General features: G+C 33.3%; 2 protein-coding genes across 2 annotated transcripts in view; both read left to right on the forward strand.

The window, feature by feature from the left end:
* Window positions 1-1,947: 1,947 nt before the first annotated feature.
* Window positions 1,948-3,615, forward strand: LOC112529297 (bifunctional pinoresinol-lariciresinol reductase 2-like). Its single transcript, XM_025140513.1, has 4 exons — window positions 1,948-2,414; window positions 2,642-2,882; window positions 2,984-3,187; window positions 3,321-3,615. Exons 1-4 carry the CDS (start codon window positions 2,100-2,102, stop codon window positions 3,482-3,484), a joined length of 924 nt encoding a protein of 307 aa, XP_024996281.1. The 5' UTR covers window positions 1,948-2,099; the 3' UTR covers window positions 3,485-3,615.
* A 7,522-nt stretch (window positions 3,616-11,137) lies between these two features.
* Window positions 11,138-12,084, forward strand: part of LOC112529620 (bifunctional pinoresinol-lariciresinol reductase-like) — a 4,932-nt gene continuing 3,985 nt past the window's right edge. Inside the window, exon 1 of the mRNA XM_025140948.1 lies at window positions 11,138-11,341. Within this exon, the coding sequence (XP_024996716.1) occupies window positions 11,138-11,341 (204 nt within the window). The remainder of the gene's footprint in view (window positions 11,342-12,084) is intronic.

Below are 12,084 nucleotides of genomic sequence, written 5' to 3' on the forward strand. Positions count from 1 at the left end.
TTTTTGTCAAATTTTTATGATATCTTCAAACATATATTTTATTCAAAAATAAAAACATTATCGTTTTCTCAAAATCACATAAAGCCATATCATAACATCAGCTGAGATWAAGAATAAAATGAAATATTAAAATCACGATGTATCTCGCTGTATTGCGCGAGTACGCTTCTASTATATTATAAAATATTTGACAAAAACTCTTAAAAATCATTTTTTATGTACTAAGTACTGTTTATTGATGCATATTACTTAAAATTCRAGATTACAAATAATTTTGCGTAAGTACAACTTATTAAAACTTYATTTTTGAATTCGTRTAACTAACTGCAGATAWAYATAATTAAATACAGAATAAACATCCATTTTGCATATAAAAAATCTAAAATATAATTAAGATAATAATTGAGTTCTAACAGAATGTTTAATTATTATCGTTATAAAAAATTATATTACTAAACCAAAAATAAATTACTTTGTTATTAAATCTAAATTAAATTATAATAAAAAATTGAATTAAAGAAGTTACACAAAAAAAACGAGAACTATTAAATAGTTAATTTGATACTAATATCGATTTATTTTTTTAAAAATTTTATGCTATCTTCAAATTTATATTTCATTAAAAAATAAAAACATTATCGCTTTCTCAAAACCACATAAAATCGTATTATATCGATAGAGACAAAGAATAAAAACTAAACATTAAAATCGAGATTTATCTCGCTGTATTGCGCATATAGTATTGTCAATTTATTATTGAAACAATAATAATCCGATGTTTATTGCTAAAAGTACTATAAGTTGTTGTTATTATTATTATTATTATTATTTTTGTGTAAATTGAATGAGCCTCTATATTCATAATCATTAAAAAGATGTTAACAGTAAGTTTTACAATTTTTGTTTTAGTGTGTTATTGAAAGAATTTTGTATTTTAACGAGATGCATCTTTGTTTTGAAGGGACCGAGAAAAGAGAAGTATTTTGCAAATCGTGAGTCTTCAACAAGAAAACCACAATAGATCGAAGAATTGACGAAACGAGAGGAGATACCGTGGGAGACGCAACGTGGGAGAAAGAGATGGAGACGACCACCGTGGGAGAAAGAGATGGAGACGACCAACGTGGGAGGAAGATGGAGACGATGAGAAGGGCACGGTTCTGTTCAAGCGAGAATGCACCGATAAAGATTTCAAATTAGGGCAGAATAATCCGACGGGAATGGAATTCAAAGACCATGTCTTTCCAATGGATTCTCAAATCTAGTAGTCACGGGATTTTAAATGAATCCCTAGATTTTAAATCCTAACAATCATACAAACCAAACACATGATTTGAATGGATTTCAATTCAAATCCATATCCCTCCAATTCCATTCTACTCCGACAAACCAAACACCCCTAAAACAAAGATGCATCTCGTTAAAATACAAAATTCTTCCAATAACACACTAAAACACAAAATTGTAAAACTTAATGTTAACATCTTTTTAATGATTATGAATATAGAGGCTCATTCAATTTACAAATAATAATAATAACAACAACAACAACTTCTTATAATACTTTTAGCAGTAAACATTGTATTATTCTTTCACGTTAGTGTTTTTCAAAATTGTAGGTTTGAGATGGTCTGTTTGAGAGGGACCTGGACACAACCACCACCTTACCAACTTTGAGAAAAATGTAGAAAAATGTGATATTCTATTAAATTTTTTGAAAAGAGTTTTAATATATATATATATATATATATATATAAATGATATAAGTCTAGCCAATGAGAGATTTAACACGTCTGCCCCTTCACCAGAGTCTAACATGCAAATTTACTGTCCTAAAGTGTTCAATCCTTAAAATGGTAGATTTTGACTCCGATTCCGATACCATGTGTAAATATGTAAAATCCCCATTTAATACTCTCTAACGAACCATTGTGGAGAGAATTGAGGTTCATACATATACTTTGGAGAAATGGTGAGTATGGTCAATATGACAATATGGATTATGGAGTTTGAAGAACACCTTATTGTATTATATAAGGCTTCCATGAACATAAAATCTTCACACTGAATTCACGAACAAAACACATAGAGAATTGAGGATGAAGCTCAAAGTTTTGATCATTGGGGGTACCGGATACATTGGGAAAAGGCTAGTGAAGGCCAGTCTAGAACAAGGCCATGAGACATACGTTCTCCAACGATCAGATATCGGGGTTGACGTTGAGAAAGTCCAGATGCTGCTGTCGTTCAAGAAGCAGGGAGCTCGTCTCCTCATTGGTTCGTTTAACGATCATCGCAGTCTCGTGGAAGCGGTGAAGCAAGTAGATATTGTGATATGTACAATATCTGGTAACCACCAACTCCTGCTTCAACTAAAACTTCTTGTTGCCATCAAAGAGGCCGGAAACATTAAGGTATATATACGCTTCAAATCATTTCAACAAGTGACAGCCAGGGGCTTCCCGGCCCTAGAACCCCGTAAGGGAGCGTGGCCCGTCGAACCCCGCCATAGCTTAACTAGTTACCCTATATTCTCTTGTAAATCCAATTACAAAAAATAGACCCTAAAATCACCAACAAATGATTTTTGCCAAAGTTTTTATACAAATCATTTTGGCTAACGTTAATACATATTTATTAGAGGTTTTTGCCGTCTGAGTTTGGTGCGAATCCAGCTAGAATGGGGGACGCAATGGAACAAGGAAGGGCAATCTTTGACGAAAAAATGGTGGTGCGAAAAGCTATTGAAGATGCGGGCATCCCTTTCACGTACGTTTCTGCAAATTGCTTCGCTGGTATTTTTGTCGGAGGGCTGTGTCAAGTCGGCCGCTTTATTCCTTCACGAGAGTCAGTCGTCTTGTATGGAGATGGCAATCAAAAGGGTAAGTATGTTGTTATCTCTTACACTTTGTAACCTTTAATGAAATCCATATTCAAGTTGTGAACCATCGTATGTTAACACATTTGGGCTACAATTATGTAGCTGTATTTATGGATGAAGATGATGTAGCAGCATATACGATCAGAACCATAGACGATCCACGCACTGTTAACAAGACGGTCTACTTGAGGCCTCCGGCGAATATACTTTCACAACGGGAAGTTGTGGGAATCTGGGAGAAGCTCATCGGCAAAGAGCTCAAGAAGTCGTCTTTGTCGGAACAAGATATTCTCAATATCATGAAAGGTGACACCATTTCTCAATAACGCATTGATTGACGTTTCTGTGATGTAGTTGTTACATTCATGTTTTAATCGAGGGTCTGTAGTTGTTTCATYKTTTTAGTSGCWSATAATGATTTAGAAATGATGTGTTGCAGAKAAAGATTTAGCAGAGCAGGGAGTATGGAGTCATTGCTACCATTTTTTCTACCAAGGTTGCCTTGCGAACTTTGAGATCGAAGATGATGCTGAAGAAGCTTTTCTTCTTTATCCTGATATCAAATACACTAAAATGGAGGACTACCTCAAACAATACCTTTGATTGATTACAATTATCGTTGCATATTGATATTGTGTTTGCTTCAACTATGTATGTAATTGATTACAGTTATCATTGCGTATTGATATTGTATTTGCTTCAACTGTGTATGTAATTGATTACAGTTATCTTGATTAAGTCGCATGTAAAATGCATATGTTAATTTTTAACCACCTACACCCTCTATAATCGTGAATATGTTGGTTATGATGATGGCTTGAAAGTTGTAACAACAAATGGATTTCCTATACATCATTCCAATTACTAGCAAATACCTACTGTTCAACGTTTTAAACGTACAACGAGGTTTAAATTTATAAACCTAACTTAAACCAGTAAAGAAGTAAGTCAAGCATTTCTCTTTTCAGAGAGTCAGTAGTCAAGCTAATTTTTTTTGTTAATCGGATGAGCATTCATCACAAGGCTTCTACTATGGATAAAATTTCTAAGCCTACACTTCTTTTTTATTCTAATTGATAGTAGTTATTATGTTGTTGATTGCATTTTTGAAAACTTTCATCAATTAAAACTTAATTTTTTTTATCCCATTTGGTGTTACTTATGCATTAAACTCGAGGTTTCTGTATTGTGGAAGGTTGTAGGGTTTCCTGTTTTCAAGTTTTTGTATTGTTCTGTCCAACCTTATTTTGTGTAGCACAATCCTTTAAAAGGTACATGTTCTCAAGGACGAAACCATGATTGAGGATCAGGGGGAGCAGGAGTTGCACACAACCCATTATATAATCAAGTATATAAATGAGACGAAGAAAGATCTATTCTATACTACCAAATGCTACGAGTAACTATAGGGGCTAAACCAACGTTAACCTCATAGCAATAAACTCGAAGAAAAAAAATATTAAACTCGATATGATGGTTTATATTAATTCAAATTTCACATTCCGCCGCATTGCATGGACACACAACTAGTATGAATACATATACAAGAACGATAAACCACATATAAAACCAACCACCATAACGTATTAAATCTTTAGCTTAAACATAAATACTTAAATTAACCCTAATTGGCACTGATTTATTATAGCAGTCATCTTGCTCCTTTAGAAGCAAACTTAAGAAAGAGACTACCCCTAACTGCACTTAAGGTAAATTCGTTGATGTCTTTCAAGGGTTGAGGGACAATATCTACTCTCTTACTTGTACCTAGCTAGCTACCATCAACAAAACAAACAATGATGGTGCAAAAAATTCTGAATCAATTGAGCTAATTACTAATTAGTTCTATCAACTGATTATAACATTATTCCTTAACTTCAAGTCCTAACCCGAATTTCATGTAATTTTCTTTACTCAACGTAACTCACATCACTTGACTTTCTAGATTGCTTGTATCTCACAAAGATAACGGTCACAAAATAAAACTCTAAACCCTTCAATTCCCTGATGCTAACCTTATCACATAACCCTAATCCTTAAAAAAAACAATATTAATTAGTCATTATTAACTCTAATAAATCTTCAATCAAATTGGTTGCCTTAGCGATCAATTCTAACTCTAGATGCTCTAAACCTAAACCGAACTGTACATCACCATAGATTAACTTTAATTAATATAAAATCAAATGTATTCGGATTGAGACATCACTATATTCTTGAGTTGTTTCAGATCACCTACCACTTTAGAAAACAACTTTACCATCAACTTGTTTTTTCCTTCCAAAAGATTTCTTACTTTTTGAATAAATGACTTTTTTGCGTCTAAATTGCATGAAAGGCAATCTACTTTGTTTTGATTCCTGTTTTGTGTACCATGTATATTTTAAAACCTTTTTTTTGTATGTAAAATGTGATATCTCAAATATTTAAACAAATAGATAACTGGTTTAAGGATTAACCTATTAGCATGCTCAATTTGTGAAATGTGACAGACAACTCAATATTATTGTCGACATGGCCAATTATGATGTTGATTTTTTACTTTAAATTAGTTATGGAATAATATTTTTTTTTTTATTTTGTTAGAAGGTTATCGATTCAGTTCATTTACAATTTTTAATTTTTTAAGTGCATAAAGAATTCATACAAGCAATTAAAGGTTGTGTGAATTTTCTTGTTTTCAATCTTTTTGATCTTTTCATTATATTCATCTTCAATCTCCTTCACTTTTACATTCACCTTCTCCATGTTCTTCAGTTTTTTTACATCCAAATTCATTGTAGACATTAACAAAAGTTCATAAATTTGGAAAAATAATTAAAATGGAAATTACAACAATAATTTCAATCACATAAACAAAAATCAAACCCGGAATTTGTTTTATCAACTATGAAAACTCATATTTATAAAAAAAATTAAATCTTAATCTCTACAGTATACATGGAACACTACGACATACAAAATCGTCTCGAAGAACCCTATTTACACTCTGACGATATAGCTCCTACCACAATTAATGCATTGTTAATCAGTTTACCTGTTGGCAGCTACATCGACATAGATATGCTCAATTAGGTGGCATCGTCGTGGGGACAGGGAGGTTGAAGTATGGGCAAGGTGATGAAGAAGTTGAGATAGGTGATAGATAATTGTAGATGGAGTCGTAAGTTTTTTGGTTTGATTTTGATGGATGATGAGGATTGTTTATTTTTGGAGTCATAAGTTGGTGGATGGTGAGGAGTCTTTGTTACAAAAATAGTTCCTCAGGTTTGTGGAAACTATGGTATTTGTCCCTAACTTTTTGAAACTACAAGGATCACTCAGGGTTGTATTTCAATTCGTTATGAATATCGTCCCTTATAGTTAGGCTCGTTGGAAGCAATCATGAAGTGCCTTCATACAAATGATTTTATTAAAAATATGCAAAATACTAAAATGCATCCAACATGACTTGCACGTGAGGAAGCTATACAAATGATCTTAATTAACAATTGTTAGGGCCACGGACGAAACTATTAATGGAATACAAACCCTAGTGACCGTCCTTGTACTTTGCAAGAGTTGGAAAAGAAAACCAGAGTTTCAATTAGCCTCAAGATGTTTTTTTTTTCCGGCGTAACCTACTGTTAGTTCATATTAAATATTATCATTTCCTTATCTTTCAAGTTTCAACAAGAGTGATTTTAGAGGCTCTTGATTAAATTGAGGCTTCCATGCACATTAATTATCCACATTGAATTTTCAAAAAGAACACACTTATAAATGAGGATGAAGAGCAAAGTTTTGATCATTGGGGGGTCTGGACACTTAGTGATGCATGCCTTGGCATGAAAGATCAGAACCTATTGTTCCTGGAGGCCTATAACCGGGCTAACAAAGTTTGTCGCACATAAACGAGCTTACACTTATATCTTTTGCCATGAGACTCCATTTTAGGCCCATGACCAGTCCAAAAACTTATGCTACGGGACTCCTACGAGATTTTTGAGCCCTAAAAATGTTGGTTAAGCATGTTTTTAAACACTTTTGTGTTTTTGTACCAATTTTACATTTTATGTTTGGTCTTTTATGTTCGGCCAATATTATTTTTCAGGTCCATTTCGTTTTAGCCTTCTTATTTATGTGTTTCTTGTGTAATCTGGATGGTAATAGCTTGACTATGAAATTTTGAATTTTGGTCCCAAATTTGAGTTCTTGTGATTCGATTTGGAAGGGATTGTTACCGGTATTCAAAGAATCAACGGGATCAACCTTCATTTATTTATCACACTGCATCACTTAAGGAAGTGACTAGTGCGGACCAGTTTAGAACAAGGTTACGAGACATACGTTCTCTAAAGATCAGATATCCGAATCGGCGTTGAGAAAAATCCAGAAGTTGTTGTCTTTCATGAAGCAGGGAACATGTATACTTTATAGTACAAAACACTAATAAATGGGTTCCAATTTCAGTGACTTACGGTTAGCGTTTTTGTGTTTTACCATTTTTAGCAATTAAAAGTTAAAACTCAAATATAAGCTTTGATATGCTACTGTAGTCTTTCAATTTTCTGCCAATGATGCCCATTGGTAGCGCTACAAAACGAATCCTAGTGGTAGCACCTTTAAGAGTCGTATTTTTTTTTTACAATACCGCCATATGCTAATGGTTTACAAATGTTTTGTGAACTTAATTACAAAAAAATTAGGGCATGCTGAGCAAGTGGGATGGACTTATTACTACCATGTCTATTACAAAGGTTGTCTAACAAATTTCAAGATTGGAGATGATGCTGAAGAGGCATCTCTTCTCTACCCTGATATCAAATACACTAGAATGCAGGACTACCTCTAGTAATACCTTTTAATTCACTGCTTTAATGACAACTGAATTCACATGTATATTGTTTTGCTTCAAGTATATGTTTTTGTGTGTCAAACTTGCATTTTAATTATAGTGTTTGTATTGAGCGTCACAATATTAAAATGATCATTTGTGTGCTACTAAGTCAAATGGATGCACACAAGTTCTTCGTGCATCACCTATCTGCCTTTTGAATTCTTTCTTTACACGTGGATCATGATCGGATTTGATGGAGATTGTAACATTTTCATGCTAATTAGCAAAGGAATAACGCATGATAAGAAATTCAATTAGAGATCACAACATGAATTTTTATAGAAACTAAAGCCTCAAATTTTATACCAAGCAATAAAGGTTTATCAAAGCTAAAAGTTATTTAAAGATTTCGAACATTTTAAATCATTAGAATGTATTTGTTAAACATTTTAATATTTTCAAGTTAAGATATTAAAATAATTTAAATGTTTATATGGTATTTTTTTTCAATATATGAAATGCAACAGGAAGTCAAAATATATAGAAGATACAATCCCAAACTAACAATGGAAAGCTATAAATCAGGAGCTAACTAAGGAACGATTACAACAAAATAGTAGGAGAGAAATATGGAGAAGATCATGGAATTTTATACTCCCCTCAAGGTGGAGCATGTAAATTTCGCATGCTTAGCTTGCTGAGTAAAGGCTCAAGTTGTTGAGTTCCCAATGCTTTGGTAAAAAGATCTTCTATTTGCATCTTCATATCAATGTAAAACGGCTCTATCTATTGAGTTTTGACTCGTTCTCTATTGAAGTAACAATCTATCTCGGCATGTTTGGTGCGTTCATGGAAGACTGGATTGTTTGCGATATGTCAAGCCGCTTGATTATCACAAAAGAGGGGTGTAGGTCCGTTTTTCTTAGCTTCAAGGTTCTTTAGAAGCCAACACATCCATGGCACGGTACTCGGCTTCAGCAAAGGAATGGGAGAATAATGGACCGTTTCTTTGACTTTCATGAGTCGGGGCTCCCCCCAAGAGTAAGGTTTATCTCTTTCGTGACCTTCTCGTGAAAGGAAATCCAAGTTGATCGACATCGCAATATGTGAATAAATGATTCCCCTATTTTGGAAAGAAAACACCTTGTCATGGTGTTGCCTTTAGATATCTCAGAACCTTTATAGTCACATCCATGTGTTCTTGTCGAGGATCAGAGACGAATTGGCTTAGAAAATTTACCGAGTATGTGAGGTCGGGTCTCGTGGCTTGGAGATATAGCAACCTCCCCACAAGTCCTTGGTACTTGTTGGCATCCACACAGACCTCTTCATTGTCCTTTTCGAGTTTCAAGTTTTGCTCCATTGGAAAAGAGCATGGTCGACACCCTAGCATCACACTGTCTTCTAAAATGTCTAGGGTGTATTTTCTTTGGCTTAGGACTAGGCCATCCATCATTCCAGCTACTTCTATTCCAAGGAAGTACTTCAAAGGGCCAAGGTATTTGATGCTAAACCTCTTGTCAAGATAGGTCTTCATTACTTGGATCTTGTCTTGATAATTTCCTTCAATAATTACATCATTGACATATATAAGAGTAGCAACAAATACTTTGTTTTCCTTATATATGAAGAGGGAGTGGTCTACAATGAGATTGTTTGAATCCGAGTTCGAGGAGTGTTGATGTGAATTTTGGTACCAGTTCCTCGAGGCTTGCTTCAAACCATAGAGGGATTTCCTTAATCTACAGACTTTGGTTCCTCCTCCTTTGTCGTAACCTTGCAGGATTTTCATGTAGACTTCTTAATCTAAGTCCCCATGTAGGAATGCATTGTTCACATCCAATTCATGAATGATCCAGTCTCTTTTAGCGAAAACTGCAAGGAGACTTCTAACAGTGACCAACTTTGCCACCGGAGCAAACGTGTCATGGTAAATACTCCCTACATCTGAGTAAAACCCTTTGCAACGAGTCTCACCTTGTACCTCTCTATTTCGCCATTTGGTTCGTACTTTATCTTATAGACCCATTTTGAGTCTATAACTTGTTTTCCACTCGGTAAGTCTTGAATGGTCTGTGTCTCATTTTCTTCGAGTGCCTATATCTCCTTCTTCATGGCATTTCTTCAATTTTGACCCTGCACAGCTTGACTAAAGTCTTTCGGCTCATCATTGGAACTGATGGCCGCTAAGAAAGCTTTGTGTGAGTCCAATAACTTATCATAAGAGATAAAATTTGCTAAGGGACATACTGTTGAGGATTGTTGATTGAAGATGGGATGCCATGGTCTATTGATGCAGGAAGTTTCACTACATAGTCTTCCAAGTGTTTGGCTCTTGACCTGCTTCTCTTTTCTCTGACTTGCTCAATATTGGTGCTTTCAAATTCAACAGTTCCATTTTAATGGGTTTCATGGTCATCAGTTTCAAATTCAATTGTGGTGTTAAACCCACTCTGATACCATACATAAATCTTCTTTCTTCATAATTTTCAATATATGAAATACAACAGGAAGTAAAAATATTAGAAGATACAATCCTAAACTAACAATGAAAAGCTATAAATCAAGAGCTAAATAAAGAACAAGTATAACAAAATAGTATGAGAGAAATATGGAGAATGTCATGGAATTTTATATGTCTTGATCTAATTGAGTTCTTTATTAAGTTTATTATTTGATCTTAACAAACGTAGTTTCAGGGGTTGTCTTAGGGTGTGCGATGATGTCGTGGCATGGGGCTTTTGATCACTTGGGTCTCCAAATGTTTTAAAGGTTTTAAAGAGAGAAACATTTTTTATTCATTCTATATTTTAATTCATCATTTTATTCCTTAATTGTTTATTCTTACCGGTTGTTGGTTGTTCGTCATCACATCAATATCCATTTTTACGCTGTGTTCTTGAAACTTTTTTATGAAAGAAAACAAAGGAAATAGAGAGATATGAGAGGAAAGTAAAGAAAACTCCTGTTCTCGAAACTTTTTTTTTAGGAAAGAAAGATAATGAAAGGGAAAGAAGGAAATGAAAGAAAAGAAAATAAACCATTTAAAAAAGATTATTAAAATTATAAAACCACCAAACATTTCATTATATAGAACATATTTTTAATAGGTATATCGTAAAAGTGACGTCTTTTCTTCCCTTTTTCTTCTTTTTGAGAACATGAAATCATTTTTTTCTTCGTTTGTAACAATTAATCTTTCTTAATTTTTAACTTTATTTTGAGTCTGACTATTTCTATAGAATGGAATTTGAATTTTGTAACTTCTTTTTCTTATATGATCATTTTTATATATACACATCTCAGAATTGTTTTTTTTTTTTTAATTTTTAATTTGTGTGTTCTTCTAATGACAATATGTCAATGCAACAGTCTTGTTGATGTATTATTTTTGTGATTAATGACGATCACTGGCTGATCATTCATTATAAAATAGAATGCTTTCAACTGAGATACCGTGGGAGACGCAACTTGGGAGAAAGAGATGGAGACGACCACCGTGGGAGAAAGAGATGGAGACGACCAACGTGGGAGAAGATGGAGACGATGAGAAGGGCATGGTTCTGTTCAAGCGAGAATGCAACGATAAAGATTGCAAATTAGGGCAGAATAATCCGACGGGAATGGAATTCAAAGACCATGTCTTTCCAAAGGATTCTCAAATCTAGTAGTCACGGGATTTTAAATGAATCCCTAGATTTTAAATCCTAACAATCATACAAACCAAACACATGATTTGAATGGATTTCAATTCAAATCCATATCCCTCCAATTCCATTCTATTCCGACAAACCAAACACCCCTAAAACAAAGATGCATCTCGTTAAAATACAAAATTCTTCCAATAACACACTAAAACACAAAATTGTAAAACTTAATGTTAACATCTTTTTAATGATTATGAATATAGAGGCTCATTCAATTTACAAATAATAATAACAACAACAACAACAACAACAACGACAACTAATAGTAATTTTAGCAGTAAACATTGGATTATTTTTTCAACTTAGTGTTTTTCAAAATTGCAGGTTTCAGATGGTCTGTTTGAGAGGGACCGGGACACAACAACCACCTTACCAACTTTGAGAAAAATGTAGAAAAATGTGAAATTCTATTAATTTTTTTGAAAAGAGTTTTATCATATATATATATATATATATATATATACACTATATTATAAAATATTTGACAAAAACTTTTAAAAATCATTTTTTGCATATTACTTAAAATTCAAGATTACAAATAAATTATGCATAAGTACAACTTATTAAAGCTCCATGTTTGAATTCGTGTAATTAATTGCGAATAAATATAATCAAATAAATGGTAAACATTTCATTTTAAAATATAAAAAATCTAAAATATAATTAGGATAATTATC

Source organism: Cynara cardunculus, assembly GCF_001531365.2.
Source record: "Cynara cardunculus var. scolymus isolate 2C chromosome LG 16, CcrdV1, whole genome shotgun sequence".
Taxonomy (NCBI): domain Eukaryota; kingdom Viridiplantae; phylum Streptophyta; class Magnoliopsida; order Asterales; family Asteraceae; genus Cynara; species Cynara cardunculus.